The sequence below is a fragment of the Macrobrachium rosenbergii genome, chromosome 54 (genome assembly GCF_040412425.1).
Source record: "Macrobrachium rosenbergii isolate ZJJX-2024 chromosome 54, ASM4041242v1, whole genome shotgun sequence".
Classification (NCBI taxonomy): Eukaryota; Metazoa; Arthropoda; class Malacostraca; order Decapoda; family Palaemonidae; genus Macrobrachium; species Macrobrachium rosenbergii.
Window position 1 is genome coordinate 38,326,045 of NC_089794.1, and position 19,653 is coordinate 38,345,697.

The following is a 19,653-nucleotide window of genomic DNA, read 5'->3' on the forward strand; positions in this document are numbered from 1 at the left end:
GAAAAAGTTAAACGGTAAAAACTTCTTGTTGGTACTGATGCACTGAAATATGGTTAGTTAAGTTAGCGAACTACAAACCCAAAGCTGTCGTGAACTGTTAGTAATAAATTTACATTATTATATGAAAAATAAAATAAAATTATTTTACGCAAAACTTAAAGATTAAAACCAACTTATGTCTAAAAACAAAAAACAAACAATAGTTAGATTTCTAGAGCATAAACAGTTGAAGGTTAAAAAGTCTGAATCCTAAAATGTAAATGTCTATGAATTAAGATGTTTAGATGATGTTAACTTAGCAAAATCAAAAGTCTAACAATTTTTATTCTTAATAATTTTCATAACAAAAGTCAGAATCGAATAAGGTTGTAGATCCGATTCTCAGGTTTATAACACAACAAAAGTCTAAGAAAAGGTAATTTTTTAAGGATTCCAACGCTGTTAAAAAAGTTTATAGCCTAGTTTTTAGAAACTCAATCCGACTATGAACCTAAACAGACTGTTTTCAGTGTTATGGTAAAAGTTATAAAAGTTCTATATTTTGCAACATAGGCTACTGGGGTGAGTTTGTAAAATGTTACATTTTCAAGGATTTTAACTTACAACAGTCAAAAAAAGTCTGAAGATTTTAACTTACAACAGTCAAAAAAGTCTGAAACGCTAACTTATAGAAAATAAAAAAAAACTAGGAACTGTCAATCAGGATATTTTAATGTTATATTAATTTTTGAAAATATATGTAAGGCTGAATATAATTTTAATAAGAATATTTAAATATAATTAATAATTAATAACGATGTGCAGTTTTTCATGCTAAGTTTAAGATAAAAAAATAAAGGAGGAACTATAAACCGCATCTAGAAATCTGCGTACCGAAAATTTTCAGTCTTGTCATTTCTATTTAGTTTTAAAAACCATATTGAATGATAATATTTAATTAACTGCCTACAGTCAGAACACTTGAGTGTTACTGACAGAAATATGGTAACAAAAAATACGAATTATAAAACTGAAGACAAAAATAAAAATGCAGTAATTGGTATGAAAATAACGGACGAAGAAATATCGATGAAATAACAAAAAAGGCAACATTAGCGATGTGCAAAAAAAAAAGGAAAGACTTTCTGAATGAAATAAAAACATAAAGAAAGGAAATATATGAAGGAGGACTGAAGAAGACAACGGAAGAAGACTGAAAAACAAAGAAACAAGAAAAGGCAGCATTATCGAATTACAAAAATAAGGAAAATGTTATGAACGGACATCAAAATGAATCTTCAGCCTCCAAATGAGGGTGAAATGGCAGAAACGGAACAATGTGCAGGACAGCTCAGAGCCTCAGTGCAGAGCCTCTAGCTGACATCCTTCAGTCCTTCACGGGAAACATTGCGCCAAGTAGCCGCTATCGGTGGCCAACTGAAGTCGTGCAATTTCGTGTTTATTCGACACGGCATTATAGCAGGTGACTACCATCCTGCACTGGGATTGAAAATGTACTCGCTCCCAGTTCTGGCGACAAGTTGCTGCCAGTACCAGAACTCTTGATCGTGTGACACCGTGTTCAGAAAACGCGGGGCGTTTTCTTCTATAAGCGATATTTGCAGATAAAGTTATTTACAGCAGAGAACTTTCTGGTTAGACAACTCGGCAACGTTTGCAGAAAGAGTCACGAGTTGACACTAGACCAGTTTATTGTAAAAATGTTAGAGACCTTGACAGTTCATCTTACGTCGCCTTCAAACCCAATAAATTATGCGAAGAACAAGAACTTAAAATATGCTCGTGTTATAGGTCATATTATTCCTGTCTTTACAACAAAGCATAGTTATAAATAGATGAAGAAATACAAGGCATATGGAAATGCCGTAATATAACATAAAATATATACATAAAAATTATACGAAAATAACAAAAATCCAACCGATGGAAGACTACAGTAATAGCTAACAATGTTATAATATTGATTCATCAGCGAACGATCTTAGAAATTAAATAAATAAGTTATAAATGCGCTGTTTACCCTTGAACAGGTAATTATAAAGAGGCTGACTGACAGCCCGGGTAAATTTTTATTTTTTGTGTGTATGTATATCAAGGTTGTAATTACTTACAGCTTAGGTTAGTCTTATTTAACATTAGAGTAACTATACGGTATATACAGGAAAAATAATAAATCTTGATAACATAAAGTTTTACATCAAATATTTTCAACAACTTTGAAAAGTTTCACATTGAAGAGCCATTCATTCTCCGTACTTTGATACAGTTATTTTCGTAATATATGACAATTAACAATAAGATATGTTCTCATGAAATCTATTAAACAACAAAGATATCCTGGAAAGAATCTCGGTTCGAAATAGATGATACTATTGGAAAAATGACTTTTGATGAAATGATGTCTACTTTTGCATGACACCACAGTCAGTGAATGTCGAATGATTTATATTTGCTTCAAATGGCTATAAGTGGTAAGGCTTATCTTTTAATAATTCCAAATATCAAATCATAACTGCAAAAATTAACTGATAAAATAAAACTTATCATACGCTTTCTCTCTTAGATTGAAACACCAAGGAAATTTATCACGACATAAATTTGAAAATAAAGTTTACGGAAATGTATTTGATCAACATCGGCTTACCTTTTTTCTTTTTATTTATTGTCTATATCATCTCACAGCTATTAGCACAGCTGTAAGTACAAATGAATTACCGAGAAATATCTCATGATATACATATTTAGTTTTAAAAATTGAGATCTGTTCTAAAGTTTCAGAGACATTTATATTCATCAACATGAAAAATTAAGATCTATCTGTATATAACTATATATATATATATATATATATATATATATATATATATAATATATATATATATATATATATATATATATATATAAACTACTCACACTTTAAAAACCTTTGTACATTTGATATCTCTGGGTTTTGTCAAATATGTTGTGTTACTACAAACTCGCTACTAACATTATAACCGACAACATTCAGCATAAAATTTTCACATCTCTAGAAGAATTGATATGTTGACAATCAGTCTTTACAACACCAAATAAAACATGAAAAGCAAAAATACATAATCTGTGACCTTATATTTCTCCCTGAATATAAAATGATCACTGTAGGATATCTGATCTGTGAATATTTGTGAATAAGTCAGTTGAATCGGGCAGTCAGTACAGGGTTGCTGGATGAACAACGTTTTTCTGGATGAACAACATGTCCAAAACGAACAACATTCTCCTGGATGAACAACATGTCCAGAACGAACAACATTCTCCTGGATGAACAACATTCCTGGCAGGTTTTGCCTGTAATAATTGTTACTCGTGTTTTGAAGTACATCTATGGATAGTGACTGTAATGTTTTCAGTTTCTGTTCCAGTCTCTCGGTTTCCTCTTCCAGAGAGAGAGGGAGAAAGCTAAATTCCAGGAAGAGATGGAATTCCTGGAGGAGGCAGAAATGGAAGCTGATGGAGACCAGTTATGAACTCCGCTTCCAAGGCTTTACAGATTTCTGGAAGAGATGAAGAGTGGTGGCTAAGGATTCCACCCTGCGGGTACCTTTTCCAGTGGCAGAAACACCAGTGGCGGGCAGAAAAGAAAAGAGAAGTTGCGTGATTCCAGACTATGGAATCCTCTTTCAGTTAAAGGAAAAAAGGAAAGTACTGGAAGAGAAGCAAAAGGAATGTGGGATGAGGTAAGCCGTATTCCGTCACGCCAGTGCTCTCTTTAGACTCATAATGGTGTCAGTACTTTTTAGTCTTCTTATCATCCTCCAGAAATTGGTTTCTGGCGCCTCCCAGTGAAACTAGGCGGAAGATTACACAGCAAACGTTGACCACATTCTGCTACACAAGTATAAAGAGAGACCAAGCGTGAGAAGCCCAACAGAGACTTACTGTACAGGTTCAAGAAGTAAAGTTCAAAAGCCAAGTCTATCCATGTTGACATATGTACTTCTTCTTCTTCTTCTTCTTCTTCTTCTTCTTCTTCTTCTTCTTCTTCTTCTTCTTCTTCTTCTTCTTCAGTTCATTGCTCCAGCGTGTTCACGATTACACCCTGTACTCGGGCAACAGTCATGTGTCCGAATGGTACGATTTGTAGGTGTGCGATCTTCTTTTGTGACCCAGAGTGCAGAACAGGAGCATAGATGCGATCATGCCGAAAAGCTGTGAACAAGATAAAATAGTTACTGTAAATGTACATAGAATGCATTGAAGAGACGTAAATGGATGGTAATTATACACACACAAACATATATAGCCTATATACACACACACACACACACACACACACATATATATATATATATATATATATATATATATATATATATATATATATATATATATATATATATATATATATATATATATATATATGAACAAAGTTACAGCCACGAAGGCTGTAACTTTGTTCGTATAATCATCACGTTTCTACCTTTTTCGTGATTCAATATCAAACATACACACACACACACACACACACACACACACACACATATATACATATATATATATATATATATATATATATATATATATATATATATATACATATATATATATATATATACAGTATATATATATATATATATATATATATATATATATATATATATATATATATATATATATGTATATATATATGTGTGTGCTTGTGTGTTATATCTATCTATCTATATATATAGAGAGATAGATAGATAGATAGACAGACAGATATACACACACACACACACACACACATATATATATATATATATGACATATATATATATATATATATATATATATATATATATATATATATATATATATATATATATATATATATATATATATATATATATATATATATATATATATATATATAGTAGATTCAACTGGAAAATAACGGTTTTGCCAAGGGAACTGCAGATGTCAGTTAGCCTGCTGATCCTGTGATAACAGGAAATCCGGACTCTGATAAGCATCTCATTACCGCACATCAATCAAGAATATAATATTGGGACTGTCCTATGCATGAACTTATGAACTACGAGCTATAGAACAAGCCCGAACAAAATATCGTCGGTAAGATGTGGTTTCAAATGCACACCTAGTAGGTTCGTATTATTTATTTGATCCTTAACGTCAGAGCTCAGAATATTCATTTTGCAAGGACAGGGGATTTAAAAAACAAATTGGAACTCTCATAAACACAACCACATATGAGAGATCTGGGTCCAACCATTAATCTGAGAGAGGTTGCAATGTCTTATATTAGCAGTGTTCTTCAAACTGCTTTGATGAATCAAACCAGCAACATGAACTTATTGGGTCGTCACTTGAAGCCAATATCTTTTAATGATTTCATTCTCAGACATACTTTAAAGCAAGTCATTTGGATGCCCACCCATGAGGCATCCATGCCATATCCCATGACCATTTTAAAGAGGCGTTGGGGCGGGGGGGGGGTGCGGTAGGTAACCGGCATCATCTCGACTTCCTTCCATAACAGGATTATCAACCAATCGTCATCTATAACCTAATTAAAATTGTTATTTCCCACCTATATTTCATTTTAATTTATCATACAGTGCCAAAACAACAGATGAAATATGGGCTTTTCTCCGCTAATTTTGTGTTATGAGTAATTATACCCAGCTGAAGCCATCAGGATACAGTGCTTTACATCTTTGACTTTTAAACAGTTCCCCCTGGTTTCTTCTTACTTAGCTGTTCAACTCCTTCAACTGTGCCTTGTTTAAGACTTCAGTCCTCATTAAAAGTCTTTAAGTGTGATTCATTGCCTATATTAAAGTATTCAGTATTAGTAGTAGTAATAATAATAATAATAATCATAAGGATATGGATAATTTTTTCCAAATAACTACTTCTCTTCATAATGGTGACACCTTTCCTTTTATCTGGTCAAGAAAAAATGAGTTCCTTGTTGTTACTCAAGTTTCTCAGTGTTTTCATCTCATTTTGATCAAACAGCGATCTACTAATTTCTATCTTGTGTTCATCAGTTACGATAGAAAATAATAATAATAATAATAATAATAATTATTATTATTATTATTATTATTATTATTATTATTATTATTATTATTATTATTATTATTACTTTCCCACTTACTCAAGAACAAATTCTTCAAGCTAACCCTACGAAAGTCAAGAAATGATGCAACGATTCTGGCTAAACAACTCAATAATAATAATAATAATATATATCCTAAATAATAATAATGTTCTTCCCAGCATGTACCCAGTCCTTGTCCTGCGGGGAACCGTGACGTCAGCGGCCCGTAAGTCCGCTGTTAATGAGAGTTTGGGATTCTGAGCAAAAGATAAGGTCTGGGCGGCTTCTTTTTGACACGATGCTTCGGAGCCAGTGATGACTGCAATGGGCGCTGCTGTAAGAAGGCTCCTATTCACTTCAAGAACGCGGCTGACATATATTAATTCTTATTATTTACTGCTCAAGAAGCCGCCAGGATTTTATATACCTTGAGTTGTTTTTTTTTTTTTTTTTTTTTGATGCGCTATATTGTTTTGTTTTTGATCGGTTGATTTACCTTTGCAGATAAAAAAAATTGTTTTGTATAAATTTTTTTACCACTCTTATTAATGAAAATTTTATATTTTTTATTATTCTCTTCTATTGCTCTTAGTAACCAAATTTAATAGCACTTTTCTAAAAATTCATTTTTATTATTTTTTATATCTTATATTTCAAAGTATCTCTCTCCGTTCAAGGTTATAATCCACTTTCCTTTCTTCTTTTATTTTCTCGTTTCTGTAGAGCTAGAGCAATTTAACGGCAACAGGTTGCCCATCCCATCGGACTCTGATCTAAAAGTCTTATCTATAGCCTCAGCTAGCCATAAGGAATCTACCTATTTTCAGTTCAGAAGGAACAAACACGCTGTTTAGCATGTGAAGAGCATCCTTCAACATTCCATTTGGTATGAAGGGAGCGTTCTCAAAGGCTAAATTATCACAAACCACACTTTCCGCAATATATCTTAACCTTGTTGAGGGCTTTGGTGCTAATGATACCAATTAGGATGCTCAAAGGCCATTACCTAGCCTCAGTTCTGGTGCAGACGAAAAACAATTGTTTTAAAGCGAGAGTTTATACCAAATGGAGCGAGAGGCTTAACTCTAGAAGGGTAAAGTACGGAAAAAATATGAGTGGGAGTGAGCAGTCACTTTATTCTAAGTTTTCTACTTTAGAATCTCTAATGATGGAAAGTTTATGACCCACTTATTCGTGAATAAAACGAGGTCAAACAATAGCACCCAGCACTTACATAAGAACAAAACATTAGAACTTCCATTTACCTGGACAAAAGCAAAGATTAGGCCTATAACTCCCACGAGGTGGAGTCGTTCAATGAACCACATTTTGACTTGCACAAAACAGCCTGATTGGTAATATTTGTCTTTGTCGTCCGTCTTGCCGCAATCTGTTGGACAGGAATCTCAAGTGAGTGAATTTGAAGATTTGTGAAATAGTGCATTACATATATTTTATATTAAATGCACAGTGAGTAAAATTAACTTCTGACAATTATGAAATGAAATACAAGGACTTTTCAGTTACTTCCATTTTGGATCGAATGTCTCGGCGACTAATAGAATTTCCTGAAAACTATAGGAGATGACTTATAAGCATCATTGTTATTAACACGCTGCACTAAATTTTCTCAATAAAAACTAAATTTATAATAGTTAAGAGAGGTAAATTAAAAGGACCATCGGTCACTTCTCTGATATATTAAAGTTTCTCAGAGACTAAAACAGCTCTTAGGACTAAAATCACTTTCTGACAGTTTTAGAGGATAAAACACAAGGATTCTAACGTCCAGGATATATCTTTCTCACTGATCAAAACTTCTCAAAACGCTGAGCAATAAATAACAGGCACCATCAAGTGCCACTGATCACACTAACCTGGGTTATGTACATATTTAGGGAGACAGCAGGCCCGTGGCACCCACTCCTCTCTCGGCCATGCTGCTATGTTGTACCAGTCGCTGGGTCCTTCGACACCACAACACTGAAAGACGATTTCCTCTAAGTAACTTAATAAAGAGAATGAAGGAACGATATTTATAAAAGAACACAGACTTTCAAATGTCAAGCTAAAGCCGCAGACAGCCTCTATAAAGATAGTATTGGAATCGTAAGCTGTCTGCATTTATTTGTGATTTGTTGTGAGCAGGGATTCAACCAAATTATCCAGCTTCCATTATTATTATTATTATTATTATTATTATTATTATTATTATTATTATTATTATTATTATTATTATTATTACTGAACATGTGAGCACATTAAAAAAAAGTTTTATTTGATTTGGTCTGAAAATTTACTAGAAGTGTGCGTTAATTTGAGTTTAAAGAACCGGTTCGCGTAAGAAAGCTCTGTAGAAATGGGAATTTATCACAGACATATAAGAAGTCATATTTTAATCAGAGAACTTAGAGGAAGCAATCAACCACCTCGTCTGGGTAGAACCATTCAGCCCAAGACATCCAGTAGATGAATTCCACCCACGTTCTCCAGTAAACCAACTATTTAGCAAAATGCCTCAAGAGCTACCATCGAACTCTCACCCTGAACTTAGCCTGAAGGTGGTTCCAAGTGATAGCGACGGCGTTTTCGTTCGTCTCGTTAAAAGAGCGTCGGATTCCCGCCTGCAGTTCGGAGATCAGGGTCGAAGAGACCTCGGCCCGGAAGGCGAAGGCCAGAGTCCCCGCCACCAGTTGCAGGGCGAAGACGATGACCACTAGGCTGAAGTACTGAAATGAAAACAGATTATTGCTAAAGCTCTCCATCAGCAATATCGAGGGACAAGCAACGTAATTACCTCAGTTCGTCTCTGTTTTAAGAAGCAGATAAATGGGTGAATGAATAATTCTAAACTGCCATCTTTAAAAGATACAAAATCGTAGATGTCAGAGGAAATGGAAGCAAGCGGGAGTCCCGGCTTATTGATACGTAGACTCTAACTTCAACCACTCAGCCTATTTTTAGGAAACTTGCTAAACCTTCTTGCCGTAATAATTCTGCGTTACAAAAAGGAATGGCTATTCTCAGCTGGTTAACACATTCTTTACGGTTTTTATTGAAATTATCACTGAGTCACTGTGTGACTAGGCATTTTACTAGCTTTGAAGGTATATCAATCTTAATTTCTTCTAATTTTTAAAAAATTATTTTCGTTATCTGTTCAAACCCAGAATTAAACTGAACTGGAAATCTGTATCCAAAGAATAACAAAGAAAAAAATATAAATAAAGCATAAATTTCCTCAATTTGTTCATTATTTTCACAAGAGGTCCAGAGAATTTCCCATAAAAAATAAGTACACAATAAAAACATGAAATCCTCCGACACTTTAACTAATTTCACACCAAGTCTTAACTATATCCTAAAGTCATCACAGCCTCTATTCCTTCTTAACACGTTTATTAATGTGTCTCTTCTTACATGAATGCCCAGAAGACAGAAGTACAAACAAGAACTGGAAATGCTTTAACACTGACTCTTTTTCACCACAGGTCCAGACCATCTTAATGTCCCAAGACCCTTTTACTCCACGACACTGGGACTTATTTCCCTACCGTGATCAGCATACACCGACTCTGGAACCAGGACCCGCAGCATCCGCAGAAGGCCAGGATGAAGGTGATGACTCCCGCGGCCAGGCACAAGGAATCCGCAGAGATTGCGGCGTACTGGTGCAGGAGCGATGCGTAGCCTCCGTATGCCAGGCGGAGCCATATCCCTGCTCCTAGCATGGAGCATCCTACGACCTGGAAAAGGAGTGGTGGAATGTTGAGGTATGTTTTATGAACTGTATATGCATAGCTGACGTAAATTTTAGTAGCCATAATCAATCAATCAATCACACATAGTAGAGTGCGCTAATGTGTGTTAATGATGATAAAAGTATTTGGTTGGCATTTGTTCTTTTCTATACAACACTGCTATGTTTCCAATTGTCACTCAATATAACATTCTTATAAATTATGATGATAAGTAGTTGGCTGTCACAAACATTCATATTGTAAGTACACATACATATAAACATACATACAGCTATTCATATGTAACTGTTTTCGTTCATTTCTTGACGACACGGCTGTTCCCAACTGTCACTCAATAAAACATACATATCATGTATATGTACCCTACACAAACATACATACATAACTGTGTTTGAAAATATTTAAGCAAAATGTTTATATTCATATGTAGGAAAACTCAAATTATAAGTAATTGCGATCACTGCATAATGTACAATATACGTATTTGTACACAAACCCCAAAACAAACCTGTTTTGTAAATAACTCAAGGACCTGTTGAGTAAACAGCCACAGCGTCTCGCTAAAATAATAGTGCAACAAAGCAAAACATTAAAATTTCACAGAAATCCAAATAATAAATCTTTGACCACTTACCCACATGAAGGTGTTCAGAACACACAGCGTGTGGCGAACGCAGGTGAACCCTGTTCTGCCTCCCATCCTGCAAAGAACAAACCATAACAAACGATGAGAGATTCAAACAATAGTGTGATTCACTGTTAAGCCTCATTTCCTATACGAAGAAGATAAGGTCAGTTCTGGAACGGGAAAATAAAATCTAAGCCAGAGGCCAAGCGCTGGGGCCTATGAGGTCACTGGGCGTTGAAAATAATATTGAAACAATTGCTAGGAAGAAAAGAGAACATGAACGTAGGTCTAGTGAAAGGAATGAAAGGTGTTGCAGCTAGGGACCGAAAGGACATTGCAAAGAACCTTCAGTAACGCCTACACTGCAGTTTGAGGTGCACTGACGGCTATACCCTCCGAAGGGGATAAGGTGAATGCGAAGTAAGGAAAAAGAAAGTTATTTATGTTAGCCTTCAACTGTTTTAGAGGTTGAAAGCCGAAGATTTTACCAAGGACACCGATGATGATCCCAAGCCTTATAAAAGGAAGGTAAATTAACTAGCTAATTTGTAGACAGGTAAATTAGCGGGCAGGTAGATTAAAGGACAGTTAAATAAATTTAAGGACAGGTAAATTAACGGACAGGTAAAATTCCTTCAAGTAATATATCCCGACCTCATTGATGGGTAAGAAAACCAAGGTTGATTCTAAATCTTGAAAAAGTGGGAGTGAAATATAGACAGGCCAATCAAAGAAGGGGTAATTCAAAGGATAGGTAAATCAACAGACAGGTAAAATTCCATTAGAGTGGGGCACCACGGCGATGCGGTAGGTGTATGCAGAGGAGACGGTAATTATTGGTTTTTGAGGGAAGGCCGCTCGTAAATATATTAAAATCATCGGCTATCCTAGCCATAACGCTGTGTTTCTTCGTGGTAGTACGAAATATCTCTCTCTCTCTCTCTTTTATTTAATGAAGAATAGGTTCTATCTTAATTTCTCTTATAATTATTGGAGGATAAAAGCTTCTCTCTCTCTTATGACCCAGGTCAATGAAATTTTGAAATATATTTCTAACTTTCTGAATTATGCGTCGAAGGTTCATCTTGATTCATATGCGTTTATTCTGTTTATTTATTAAACTATTCATTCATTAATCTTTATGAATTTTGTTTGTACAGACGCACAAAATACAAACGTCAAGAGATATTACTTGTGACGTCATACGAAGGAAATAAAATGCCATCACATGGAGTGTGTCCCATTTAATGTCAAAGCTTAGCGTCACATTTTTGTGTACCTTGTCGTGCTGAAGAAAACAGAAGACACAGAAAACAATGTCGTTTATATAAGTCAACAATGTTGGTCACCACCTTTGACCTCGTATACAAGGACACGCGGGTTTTCAATACAATGGCAGTCCTTCGACGACAAAAATACATTGACAGTGCTTCACAATCACGCGCAGAGCAACATGCACTGCCATGTACGTATTTGGGGTTAACTGTAGTCACTTGAAATGGTAATACGTTCTTCTGGAGAAGCAAGGACTGGCGACAGTTCCAACGAGCATTACTGCTCATAGTCAGCATATAACTTGGTTGCCTCAGCAGAATCGATCGGTCGTTAGTGTCACTCCCCCAAAATAACGGTTATCACAATCTTTACCAGCTTGCGCACACGCTTAAACTAGACTATGGTAACCGGTGGTTGCCCTGTGCTGCCCAGAAACCAGCTCTTCAGCGGAAAGATTAAACAGGACAGCTAAAGAAGTAAAGCCATCACAGCGTATGCCTTGGCACATCTGGATTTCTCTTTCGTTAGCCCAGTTTGTTCGTAGATGCGCCTTGTCCTTCAAGGGGCGGTTCCTGTGCCTTGCCTTTAGACCAAGTAGTTTTCCACAATGCGTTTGAGCTACACCCTACAAAGGGAGGCTTTTAAGATGCGCACCTTGATCAACGGTTCATGAGCCTAATTTTTGGAGCCAGATACGATTTATCCTTATGCAGAAACACTTACACAGGTACAAACACACACACATATATATAATATGTGTATATAATGTGTATATATATATATATATATATATATATATATATATATATATATATATATATATATATATATATATATATATATATATATAGCGAGAGAGAAATTTGAAATATACAATGGAAAAAAGTCAAAGAATAATTATTATAATGAATAAAAGTAAATGAATGCCAAACATCAGAAAGAGTAGAGCATTTCAGAAATAAAAACTTGGGCTTAGACAAATAATGGGGAAAATGCTATTTAAGAGTGCTTAGCCTTCACCCGCCACATGCACTTACAGTGCTTTAGATGGCAATGAATTTTACAAAGAAGTAAAAGCAGGGACAGAGATGGCCTACATTGTACAGGCAGTAATAGGTGCATAATTTCCTTCGTAATTCTCGCTTATAAATGCTCAACAGAGCTTTTAAGGGTGACAGCTCGATTGCAACAAAAGACTGCAACTTCCTTTAACCTGAAAATTTATTTGTTAATATAACTGACTATTAGATTATATATATATATATATATATATATATATATATATATATATATATATATATATACACATATATATATAATATATATATATATATACATATATATATATATATATATATATATATATATGTATATACCCATCATCAGGCATCTAAAAATAATAAATAAATACAATTAAAAACACTCGCTGAAATAAAATAAAATTAAACACATCAGAACTAACTACCACGAATTAAACTTGGACAGTACCGTTTAATCTATAAAGCAAGAGTGAAGAGAGGAATAAAAGACAAATACAAAGATAGTTACAGAAGATACAGAAGAGAGACAGAATTAAAAACAAAGTCTCAAGTGACCGTTTATTATTACAGAGTGATGGTTTTTCTCTGATGGTATGTTTCAAATGTGGTTAGCTCCACATCACTAGACCGACTGGCTAATCTATATTCAGAGGATGTCATGCTGATGGGGATGCTCACGAATGGCACTAAATGCTTGTTTGTTAAGTGGCTTGTTTGTTCTAATTCATCGGCCTAGGTGTTCAAAAGCATGGACCCGAAGCTGGCGTTTTGATTTCCGAAACTAGTCGCAATGAAGAATGTTTACTCAAGTACTGGTCTACCTATTCCTTATTCGATTCCGCTTTCCACAGAATTCTTCTGTTTCATCTATATACACACATACATACATACATACATACATACATACATACATATAATATTATATTTGAATGTCATTTTGGTGTAGTCTAACTAAGAGCGTTCTACGATATGAAAATGCTCATAAAAATATTAGCTCAAAAACCAAATATTTAGGCTGACACTACATCAACCCTGATCACCAGGTGTAAGCGGAAAGAAAGTAGGTGGCACCGGTATCCATATACAACATGAAGGTGTGGAATAACGACTTTGACAGAATTAGAGATGGTATATAATTCATTTCATTATCCTATGTCGGGATAATTCAAGACTTCTCTCTATTTTGGTCTTCATTGGCTTGCATCTGAGCTGACCATTCTTAAAGGCGGATTCACTGAAAAACTTGAAGACTAGTCTTAAAATTGTCTGTGTGGTCGGATTTCCACTGGCCCCTGATAAATTCATATTCTCAATTTCATCAGTGATGGCAGATTCTGGAATCTTCCTAGAAAGAAAGCTTGATCTCACTCCGATCTTTGTTAGGACCTGTCCCGCGTATGTAACGAAAATCCCCGAATTCTGGGCGTCATATCTCACTGATCTTTAATGCTTCACTAATCTTTGTGAGATGGGTTTGCCAATCACCACGATAAAATTTCATTGCAGTCATTGCTTGGTATTTTGTAGAAACCGGAATCAGCTGCTTATTTCATTCAAATATACATTAGTTAGAGAAATACCGATGGGTTTTGTATAATGAAAGATGCACGGATTACCACATGAGGTGTTCAGTTATTAGTTTTCTGTAAGAGAAAACTCTTGTGCCGGTGTTGTCTGTCCGTCCGCACTTTTTCCTGTCCGCCCTCAGATCTTAAAAACTACTGAGGCTAGAGGGCTGCAAATTGGTATGTTGATCATCCACCCTCCAATCATCAAACATACCATATTGCAGCGCTCTAGCCTCAGTCGGTTTTATTTTATTTAAGGTTAAAGTTAGCCATAATCATGCTTCTGCCAACGATATAGGATAGGCCACCTCGGACCGTGGTTAAAGTTTCATGGGCAGCGGCTCATACAGCATTATACCGAGATCACCGAAAGATAGATCTATTTTCGGAGGCCTTGATTATTAGCTGTAGCGGCTGTACAGAAAACTCGATTGCGCCGAAGAAACTTCGGCGCATATTTTGCGCGTTTTTATTCAAATACACATTAATTAGCGAAAAACCAGTGGGTTTAGGAGACTGAAACACAAACGAATTATCAGATGTGAGGTGGTGCTACACTTTTTTTTTTTTTGACGTTCTTGACAAAAGGGAAATTTACTTTCCTATTAAAATCTATAAATTGTTCCTTCGAGGGATCTTTGCAGTATATCTCGTTAGTCTTGTTGATAGCTTTCTCAAAAATAATGCCGGTTTGAATAACTGAGTCAGTTGTCAACACATTGCCAAAAATTCCTTTCCTAGGAACAGATTGCGGCCAGCCATGGTGTTTGCTGAGATAGCTTCATGCCTGAAGAAATAAATACGAAACGGAGAGGTTGATTCCTATGTACGGTACAGTAAAAGCGTATTTTGTCTGTTCTCTTATGATCACTATGCCCAGGAAGGGGCAGCTTCCTCAATTTTTTCAGTTTAGTTTTGAATTTAATACTTGGAAGAATTTTCTCCAAATCTCCCAATCTGTTCCTGATTATATCAACGACAGATTAACCTATATCGCGATTTTTTGTTTAATGGAGGACAATAATTTCGTTTCACAATATTCCATGGAAAGGTAAATCAGTATTAAATATTACCATTAAATGTTACATCCATAATCCTACCAAACATGATATTCCACATCTGGTATAGTGTGCAATTACAAGCGTATCCTACATTCCTTCCACGTTTACCAGCGGTCAGGGATGTAGTATTTTGCATTAATTTTACTACTATGGGCCTTTCAATTCCACGAGCACAAACACACACACACGCGCACACACACGTATATGTATATAATGTACACACATATATATGTATGTATATGTGTTTGTATATCTATCTATCTATCTATCTATCTATCTATCTATCTATCTATCTATATATATATATATATATATATATATATATATATATATATATATATATATATATATATATATATATATATATATATATATATCAAATTTACTGGCTGAATAAACCACAGCCACGAAGAATGATGCCTCTTCATTAATGGACCCAAGTTAATCAACTTGCAACGCCAGTTGCTTACAGATAACAATCAGCCAATCATTAGAGTTTCATAATCATGAAATTATGTTAATGTGAACCACCTCATCGACTATTTATAAAAGCACACAGGTACGCATCCAACTTCTACTGATGTTTATGAAAACATCCCACGTCTCCTGGCGCTCCGTAGGCACGTAAACATCATGATGTTGTTGATTAGAATTGGATAATAATTATCTTTCTTATTCAGTTCCACGTCAGTTGCTCCAGGATATCAAATTACAAGATTTATCTCAGGGGAAACTTGTCGAGTCAGCCCTAAATTTTATGATTATCATCGCCGTGATTATTATCATCAACTCTGTGCTTGTTTGAGTAACAAGTACTTCAGCGTCATAATTGTTTTTCTGTAGGTGATTGCGTCTTTAACTTCTTCTTAAATGTCTCTCTTCAGTTAAAGTGCAGTATTTTGATAGTGATGTGATACAGAGTAGGCTTGTGCGTTAACTAGACTGCCCTAAAATGAAAGTTTGCAGCATCTGCAAAAATACAAAACTGAGAAAAATGGTAGATACTGCAGTTTTCCCTTGCCTTACTACTGATTTTGCAGATACTGCAAATGGGACCTCCTAAATAAAACACTGAAGAATCATTCTGAAACTGCAGTAACTTGTGTATTAGTGTTTCACGAGCCCAACAGGTGGCATGTCTCAACTTCGAAAATGTTGCAGATACTGCAATTTTTTAGGCAGTAATTTAGGGCAGTATATATATATATATATATATATATATATATATATATATATATATATATATATATATATATATATATATATATATATATATATATATATATATATATATATATATATATATATATATACATATACATACATACATACAATACATATTTCAATTCCAGCACAGCCAAAATATTGACATTCTTTCTTAAAGAGAATTGATGTTTTTTCCTCTCTCCCTTTCTCCGAGAGAACTGGATGTCCCGAGATTGAAGGAGAGATAGAGAGTCAGAGAAGTGGAAAACGAGAGAGAGAGAGAGAGAGAGAGAGAGAGAGAGAGAGAGAGAGAGAGAGAGAATCAGCGAACTTCTCTCTTACCCTAATCGAAGAGCGATTTATTTAGAAAACAAGATACTAAATTCTCTTACGACTATTGTATTAAGAAAAAATTAAATGAATATCTGTGTGTTTGAGAGAGAGAGAGAGAGAGAGAGAGAGAGAGAGAGAGAAGGTTGCTAAACTAATACTTTCTCATGCTTCCTAACTGGCTGGTTAAGCTGCAATTTCCGGGATGCATTAGGGAACAATTACCATAATTTTCTAGACCTATAACTCTTCGAAACTTGGAAAATTCTGCAAAACTGTTTTTGCAAGATTCCATTATTCATGAAAGAGGGTAAAATGACCTGAGGCATTTGCGTAATTTGTAAATAAATTTTGGTTAACAGCCAATAAATTAAAGTTCTGTTTGTAATTATTTTTTTTAATCGCCTGACTAAACTTACCGAGTTCGGCAAGTTTAGTATTTTTAGTTTTCTGTAAAGAAAACTGTTGTGCCGGCTTTGTCTGTCCGTCCGCACTTTTTTCCGTCCGCACTTTTTCTCTTCGCCCTCATATCTTAAAAACTACTGAGGCTAGAGGGCTGCAAATTGGTATGTTGATCATCCACCCTCCAATCATCAAACATACCAAATTGCAGCCATCTAGTCCCAGTAGTTTTTTTTATTTTTAAAGTTAGCCATAATCATGGTTAACGATATAGCTAGCCATACTCGGGCCGTGGTAAAATTTTCATGGGCCGCGGCTCATACAGCATTATACCAAGACCACCGAACGATAGATCTGTTTTCGTTGGCCTTGATTATACTCTGTAGCGGCTTTACAGAAAACTCGATTGCGCCGGAGAAACTTCGATGTATTTTTTACTAGTTTTTATATAATCATAAAGATAATGTGAAGCATTTTAATATTAAAATGGTCTTATTTTTCGGTTTAGTTACATTAACAGAAATGTATTTTTTATATTTCTATTCTATTTACACTTTCAGAACATCACACACATTTATTTTCTATTTCTTCTGTTTTAAATCTGTTTTATTTCATTTAATACATATTTTAATTCTCCTTTGTTCTTTCACCCCTTTCCTTTTCATTTGTCTTTGTTTCATTTCTTCCATGACATTTGTTGTCATTGTCTTCCGTCCTTCGCTTTTTGGTGAAAATGAGAAAAAAGATAGTTTTTGTTCTTTGTAACCAGTGCTTGGGTTCTTCTGTTATTAGAGTTTACAATATTGTCTTGCCTTTCGGTTTAAATATATATATATATATATATATATATATATATATATATATATATATATATATATATATATATATATATAATATATATATAAATATATATATATATATATATATATATATATATATATATATATATATATATATATATATATATATGATTTTACGACTTCTTCTCCTATAGAAGATTGCGCCAGAGGAATTAACTTTCCAACTCACAGCAAGTAATTTTTTTTTTGGGGATGAGGTTGCTAGCCCTTTGCCCTCTCCACCCTGGCTGCACCTACCACGTTCAACCTATTTACTGTTTAGATCAGAAAAGAACACAATGAATTTTTCATAAACTAGCAGAAGTGGTTCACCTTATGGGATCAACTCTGAGTCTCCTGGCGAGGCGAGGTGCAACCATTTAGTCATATGCTCTCTCTCTCTCTCTCTCTCTCTCTCTCTCTCTCTCTCTATATATATATATATATATATATATATATATATATATATATATATATATATATATATATATATATATATATATAATCAGAAAACACACTCAGAAGTAATATATTTTCATATATGTTTGATTTAGTTGATAATAAGTCCACCGTCGATCCCACTGGACTCAACTCTCTCTCTCTCTCTCTCTTTGTAGCTCTATGAATCACGGTGATGTGATAAATAGTCATATATATATATATATATATATATATATATATATATATATATATATATATATATATATATATATATATATATATATATATATATTTACATATTATACATATATATATATACAATTAATATATACACATTTATATACATATATATACAGTATATATTAGTGTGTGTACAATAATTATATTTACAATTTCTAGGAAAATTCTTGGAATTGAATGCAATGGACGATGGAAGGATGACAGAAGAAAATCACACATTACAGAAAGCAAGAAGGTGGCAGGATAATTGCAACAGGTAGGGAGAAAAGATGGTTCTCTATAGAATCTAAGGGTCTGAAGCATGAAGGGGCTGTTGAGCTAACTCTCCTGTATGGAACTAAAGTATTGACGTTTGATGCCATGAAAGGAAAAAAGTGGACAGTTGTTGAGGATATTTGTTTGCTAACTCATGCAGTGTAAGAAGGGTTGAAAGATTTCGAGATTTTTAAGTATTGCTATGTGCTAAAGGGGTTGGCATAAGTGGATATCTATGGATCAGGGTATTTGGTGGTGGTCTGGTCGGGTGGAGAGAATGAAGGAAGAGAAGCTTGTGGAAATTTTGTATAATTCTCAAATGCACTAAAATGCGTGTAGTCTATATCTGTTATCAGCTATCGTTTCAACATAATATAAGTGATTCTACAATGAGCCAGTTCGGAATAGTTTTATTTTGTTTGTTGACAACAAACAGTAACACCGTGTTAGTAATGCCTAACTAACCCTGTTGATAAAGAGTAACTGTTTGTTAGTTACCCCAGACAGTGGTACCTGAGA

At 34.5% G+C, this 19,653-nt stretch overlaps 2 protein-coding genes across 4 annotated transcripts in view; one reads left to right on the plus strand and one right to left on the minus strand.

The window, feature by feature from the left end:
* Window positions 1-4,045: 4,045 nt before the first annotated feature.
* Window positions 4,046-19,653, minus strand: part of Tsp5D (Tetraspanin 5D) — a 78,151-nt gene continuing 62,543 nt past the window's right edge. For both annotated transcript variants that reach the window (XM_067097976.1, XM_067097977.1), the window contains 6 exons: window positions 10,484-10,550; window positions 9,643-9,834; window positions 8,632-8,817; window positions 7,966-8,071; window positions 7,354-7,478; window positions 4,046-4,191 (listed from right to left, as the gene is read on the minus strand). In XM_067097976.1, the coding sequence (XP_066954077.1) occupies window positions 4,099-4,191; window positions 7,354-7,478; window positions 7,966-8,071; window positions 8,632-8,817; window positions 9,643-9,834; window positions 10,484-10,550 (769 nt within the window). In that variant the 3' untranslated portion in view covers window positions 4,046-4,098. The remainder of the gene's footprint in view (window positions 4,192-7,353; window positions 7,479-7,965; window positions 8,072-8,631; window positions 8,818-9,642; window positions 9,835-10,483; window positions 10,551-19,653) is intronic.
* LOC136834986 (probable glutamate receptor) overlaps window positions 9,725-19,653 on the plus strand; it is a 105,473-nt gene continuing 95,544 nt past the window's right edge. For both annotated transcript variants that reach the window (XM_067097972.1, XM_067097971.1), the window contains exons 1-2: window positions 9,725-9,861; window positions 19,039-19,135. The gene's annotated coding sequence lies outside the window, so the exon portion shown is untranslated. The remainder of the gene's footprint in view (window positions 9,862-19,038; window positions 19,136-19,653) is intronic.